General features: G+C 39.6%; 1 protein-coding gene across 2 annotated transcripts; it reads right to left on the reverse strand.

Annotated features, from left to right (window-relative positions):
• Positions 1–1,234: 1,234 nt before the first annotated feature.
• Positions 1,235–4,945, reverse strand: LOC125408891 (cathepsin Q-like). Of its 2 annotated transcripts, none has more exons than XM_048447556.3 (7): positions 4,823–4,945; positions 4,415–4,534; positions 4,176–4,322; positions 3,491–3,715; positions 2,876–3,038; positions 2,078–2,192; positions 1,235–1,334 (listed from the first exon to the last, which is right to left on the reverse strand). In XM_048447556.3, exons 1-7 carry the CDS (start codon positions 4,943–4,945, stop codon positions 1,235–1,237), a joined length of 993 nt encoding a protein of 330 aa, XP_048303513.3. The 2 variants fall into 2 exon arrangements, with proteins under 2 accessions (XP_048303513.3, XP_048303512.3); XM_048447555.3 differs by having other exon boundaries at positions 4,415–4,537.
• Positions 4,946–6,282: the final 1,337 nt, after the last annotated feature.

Below are 6,282 nucleotides of genomic sequence, written 5' to 3' on the forward strand. Positions count from 1 at the left end.
CCTGCATGGAGGCTCAAGCCACTGGCGCAAAGCGGTCAACACCCCTCTTCGCACTCCCAGGTGGGAGGAGGCTCTTGTCCTCTTGTCTCCAAGTATATAAGCCTATGTGTGCTGAATAAAGATTGACATTTACCCTTTGGGCAAATGATCTGGTCTCTCTGTGTGTGTCTGTTCAACTCCTAGGATATTGATTGATCCAGACTCGTGGTCCGGTACAGGAAGCATGCACTCATATCGGAGAGTGAGGTTTCACAGAAAAGCACGGGACAGGCTTATATAACCCAATCCAAAGGTGGGGGAAGAAGTCAAAACATTGCTTCAACATGATACACAGAAGAAATAGAGCAATTATGTGCTTCAGTGCCTGAAGCATCAAGAAACTTTTTTCTGAGTTAAGTATTCTGTTGTTTAGGCAGGACATGCGGCAAGCACACTTTAGACCAAGCATCCTAAGGTAGTCACTTCTTGGGCCAAACATCCTGTCATCTCCTTGAAGAAGCATAATATATCTGACCTCTCAGACCTTTGGTCAAGGTGGAACATATTCTCCTCTGTGGGTCATCTTAATACCCAAAAAACGAAGTAACCACGCCCTGGGTCAAGATATTTTATTAGTAGACATACCTCAAGCCAAACTTCTTGTCAATAGCCATGAAGGAGAAAGAACAGGCAAGAACTCTCCGATTTCAATCAAGGTGGAATGAAGCCACTTCAGTGAACTTCCATATTTGTGTTAGCTAAAACTGTCAAATCCAGATATTGTCATAGATTCTGTCAGAGCAGGGTTTCTGGTGGACAAACAGAATCCCTAAGGCAAACCACAGCAATGAACAGTCCATTCCATCAAGAAGAATGAACCCACTCTTTCTTCCAGACACCAGCACAACACTCAGTCCCACGTCAAGGTGAATTGCAAGTTTGACAACAAAAAGTAACTGCACAAATTACATAAAACTGAAATGCTACTTAAATTTTCATTTTTAAGTGATTTTATTTCCACAAGTATTAAAATTGAAATTAAAGTTACTGCAGTAATCATAAACACTCGTCAGTAGAGGCAGTTATAAAACCTGTAATTTCAAATACTTGAAAGCTCCCAGAAATCACACTGCAGTGTGAATCTTGAGAGACTCAGCAGTTTAACACACTAAGCAAAGACTGGTCTTTGAAGTGAATATAACCTCTCTGGAAATGCAATCTCCTGCTAAATGCTTCCATGTGGGCATCAGGCTGCTCACACAAGAGGGTAGTGGGCATATGAAGCAATTCCACAGTGGTTGTTTCTGTCCTTGGCAATTTTCATGTAGCCATTCATGCCCCAATATTTTCCCCAGCTGAAAGAAATCATAAGTTCTACTTAGTAGAAATAATATCACAAGCTGGATTTATTGCAATAGGCAAGACGCCAACCTAACAAAATGATCAGGAAAGGCAGAGGGTCTATTCCTGAGTACCACGAGGTGCCTCACACAGGAATGTGAAAGCCACAGCAAGATGGCTTTCTAATGTTACATGTTTCAGAACTATCAAATGTATCATATTTTAGAAAATCAATGTCACATACATGACATTGATACCCTTGAAACCAGTGAAGAGGTGGGAATTCTATGATAACATATTGTTAGTAACTTCTTAGGGGAATATGAGAGCTGAGAAAGTTAAAGAGCTGAGATCAGTTTCAAGAGCCTCACAAGGCCAGATTGACTTTATAGTGTGCCAGTAACCCACATTCTTTGGACACAGACACAGAAAATACCAAGAACAAGCTGGCTAGGCAGAGTAAATAGTGAACTATTCGATCAGCAAGAAACACTGCCTCAATATAGAAGGTCTATGATGACTGAGAAATAATTAATGCCAACATCCGATTTCTATACATGTTCAATTGCACACGGGAAAACAAGAACAGATATTGTGCAACTTAAATGAAAGAAAATTTTCTAAGCTGCATATCAAAATATAACAGCAATTTACAGTCTCTTCATGAATCTTCTGGAAGAGACCCAGTGCAGTTAACCACTGAACCATTGCTCTAGCCCCTGGAATTTCAAATACAGATTTTCATGGCAATGTATACCTGTTCTTGATCAGCCAGTAGTTATTACCATCCGTTTCATTTCCCTCAAATCCATAGCCAACCACCAGAACGCCATGATTCGCAGTACGGTTGCAGTTTGGCTCATAATAAATGCCTGGGAAATAACAGATGATGTGAGATGCACAGGACACCTGAGAGTGACCACAGCCACCAACAGTACAACTATTTTAACAATCTCTGAAGTGATATAAACTACAATCAGACATCAGCTAAATATAAATTGCAATCAGACTTGAACTCAATATAAACTACAGTCAGACTTGAGCTAGATGAATTGTTCACAAGAATGCTAATACATACATGCACACACACTCACACAGACACACAGTTTCACAGAAAATTGAAGAAATCCAAAGTAGTGAGTTTTATTGATAGCTATTGTCTGCATGCATATGAATTGTCTCCTTCTAACTTTGTTGTTTTTCTACTAGTCTCATGCCAAGTTAAACTTAGAAGGCATACATTATTTAATTAAAATGCTCTGTTATAATTTGATTTCAAATAATCAGTTTCTATAAACAATTAAAACATCCATAAAATGGAGAAGAGTTGAAAAATTAGCTAACAATAAATTTTATTAAGTAGGATACATTAGGTTTCATATGAGGGTACATATCGGGAGAAATTCAGTACTCAGGACTATTATATGAAGATGAATAAAGTCCAGAAACTTAACTATTCACATCATATTTTTTACTTAACAGCCAGTCTGAGAATTTCTCATAACACAGAGATGTCACAATGATTTTTTTCTTCACCAGAAGGAAATATGCCTACCTCCATTGTAGAATGAAAAAGACTTAGGCACAACATGCATTCCAGTAGCAATGGGCCCTTTAGTTGCTACAGCGTCCATTAGGATATCCTCATCTTCTGGGAGGGCCACATACTCTCTGATTTTAACAGCTACATTCTGAGGATTGTATCTGCATAGTCCTTCCTTAAAAAGGTGAAGAGATAAAAGACTCAGTTTCTTCCATTCATACCTGAGAGCAAGAGTCACATCCAAAACACTTGACAATTTGCAGCTGAGCACACAAACATCTGGGTTATTGTAAATCATCCCAGGAAGTGAAATGGTACTATAAGATCCTGAAAATAAGTTCTCTTGTCTTCAGTGACAACCATTAGTTCCCCCATCTATAAGAAAATTTACGGCTGCAGAGATCTGTATTATATGTTTAATAGTTTTTATATTCTCGATGTACTTGGAAGATAGTCATACCAAAATAATCACACCAAAACTTTGTGCAAAAGATGATACTTAATGGCTTTGATGATGCTGTACAGAGAGATTCTACCATCCTATCTGAGGGCTGAGGATAGTGTATCATATCTACAGTTGTCCCTCGCTACAGGGTGAGCTGACATGACAACGTGAGGTCCACTTACTTTTCCTTTATATGGGTAGGTCGCCTCAGCCTCCACACCTCCGTTGTGCAAAACATACCGAAAGGCAGCATATATGTGACCCCAAGCACAGCCGTTATTGCCATGAGGTTTAGAACAGTCCACGAGGTTCTGCACACTCAGAGGAATGAGTTTGCCTGTCTTTTTGAACATTTGTCCTTCTATGGCACCAGTTGTAGCAAAAGCCCAACAAGAACCGCATTTGCCCTAAAGTGAAGAAAATATGGTCTTTTACAAAAAAAATGCTAACTCAGGTAACAACATAGACAGGTGAATAATTTCTGAAAATGAAGAACCAGATGTTGACAGATGCCTAGAAAAGTAGTTGTCAGTCTCCCAGAGGACTTGGATGCTGGTAGTGTGCACATGTTCCTGTGAGTCCCACCCCCACATTTCTGAAAGACTTATTGCTTTTATAAGTTATTAATGACAATAGAAGGGACATGAACTCTACTATGAGACTTGGTAGAAGTTAATATCTGGAGAAGGTGTTTGGTGGACTGTCAAGATTAATAGATATTGGAAAATGTATGAAGATTTCAAAGAAGAAAATATCTTATTTAAAAAATGAGCTGCAAATCTCTCTTCATTCAATAAGAAAACAGAGACACTAAGTTCTTTCCTCTTCATTATGGCTTAAGAAGAAGGGAAGCTGGCACTGTCAAACCTGGTACCGCACAGGGGTCACGTAGCCTTCATCTCGCCAATCCACAAATTTGGGTAAGCCGCTAAGAGCTCGTTTCCTGATGCCTTTTCCCTTCTTGTGATTTTGCATTGGGAAAGCAACCATCATTTTCTTTAATTCTTCATCGGTCTTCAAGAAAGCATACATAAATGATTATAATAGAAAAGACTCCATGTAAAACACACAAGAGAACAGTGCGAAGTGATCCATGTCACACTCACCATGTCACCAAAGGTGTTCATTTTCATGGTGTAGCCGTTCTTCCCCAGGCCATTCTCCCCATTGTGAAGTTTAATCATTTTCATGTTCTTTTCCCATACTGTTCTCCTCAGTGCTTCTTCCTCCTGGGTAAGAACAAAAATGTGTGACATTTCTCTATAATTAAACTCCTGTACAAGCTGATGTTGTGGATTTGCTGTCCAGGTGATTAGAGACCGGGAGAGCTAGTCTAGGACTAAATAGTCAGACATCCTCCTTATACAGATGAAGAGAATATGGCTGCCTATTGTTCACAATGGTTGTGATTAAGCAACCTCAGTGGTGGTAGTTGTGGTGGGGCATCTATGACCCCTACTATGCCTAGACACCTGCACTCTGAGGCCCTTATGTACAGATTCGAGGATACCAACCAGGCTGTATGATTTTTCATAGAGTATCTTCCAGTCTTCCCATTCAGCATCCAAACCGGGATCAAGTGCCGAAACACTTGACCTCACTCCTAAGCACAGGATGACCAGGAAGATTGGAGTCATATCTGAAGAACCTGGATAAGGAAGAAAAATGAAAACATAATTACAGCAATGCTTTTATGTCTTCTTATTCCTTCATAATAAATTAATCCATATGTGGTCAATAAAAGTTGTTGAATTATTGTCCCAAACATTTTTTAAAAGATTGTAGAAAAGGCCGAGGATGTGTTTGAACTGAGTAATCCACTGGTTTTTGTTAGATCCAATATAAATTTAAGAGCCTGTCCCCAGAATTCTAGCAATGAAAACTTTAAGTGAACTGCATCTCACTATTTCAGAAGTGTCTCCATTCACTGTGAAAAACAGAAACAAAAACAACAATTTTCTTAGGTATCACTGACTCATTTTTTATACCAAGCTAAACTTCTATCACATGATATTGGATTCTACTTTCAAAATGAGGTCAATGGTTGGGACTACATAATAACATAAGCATTTTTAATATACAGAAAGTGGTAGGTTTGCCTTTAACCCTTTCTTCTTCAATGAAACTTCATGAAATATCTTCTATAGAAATGTTGAAAGAGTCATTTATTATTACCTGTGTTCCGCTGATGGGAATGTGCAATCAAACTTGCAATCACTACCTGTATGAGAATTGTGTCACATTAAAAACCAACAGGCGGTCAGAACAATGGGAGTAGGTGAAGTACATTAGCAAGTTGATAGTGGGATTATCATATTCTGAACTTGATGCACCTCTAAAGTATCACTGCCCATAGCCCTTGATAGGAACATGCCATCTGCTACTACGTCTGTCCATGTGAACTGAACACAGATCCATTCTGGGATTATGTGGAAGAGATGGTCTCTTTTGGACCAGCTAGTGCCAGTGATGTTTACTGGTGTTCAAAGAACCTGGTGTAAATCTCTGTGGACAGATCCAGACTTTCACGTAATGGGACCTTCTCTATACAAACAGACCTATCAGGCATGTAGTGTCTTCTTTACCTGTCCTACCCATTTCACTATACCTACACACACCAGGTTTTCTGAGGATTAGACTATAGTCTTTGGCATTTACTTGATTGTTCCGGAGTCTCACAAAACACTCCCCCCCCACACACACACAAAAGTACCTGACATTGTGCCCTGAAAAAGTCATGGTCTTACCTCTCTGTGGTGATGGCTACGGCCTTAGTCCACTCCACGGTCTCAACTCTTCAGAGGCTGTTGATGTTCCAGAGTCTGACACAGCAGTACCTTACTCACGGTACAAATCTCATATATCTATCCATTTGAACCCGTCCCTCAGTCATGCTCTCCCTTTGATTGGCTGTGTTACTGACGTGAATAAGTCTTCAGGCACTAGTACTTCAGGCTCTTCCTGAGAGATAATC

The sequence above is a fragment of the Myodes glareolus genome, chromosome 14 (assembly GCF_982192425.1).
Source record: "Myodes glareolus chromosome 14, mMyoGla1.1, whole genome shotgun sequence".
Lineage (NCBI taxonomy): Eukaryota > Metazoa > Chordata > Mammalia > Rodentia > Cricetidae > Myodes > Myodes glareolus.

Excerpts from the sequence above, each read along its gene's own strand:
- LOC125408891 (XM_048447555.3), bottom strand. The coding sequence starts at position 4,945 with ATGACTCCAATCTTCCTGGTCATCCTGTGCTTAGGAGTGAGGTCAAGT. Across the intron at positions 3,716-4,175 it reads TGACCCCTGTGCGGTACCAG|GGCAAATGCGGTTCTTGTTG; the intron begins GTTTGACAGTGC and ends TCTTCACTTTAG. Across the intron at positions 3,039-3,490 it reads CCTACCCATATAAAGGAAAA|GAAGGACTATGCAGATACAA; the intron begins GTAAGTGGACCT and ends CACCTTTTTAAG.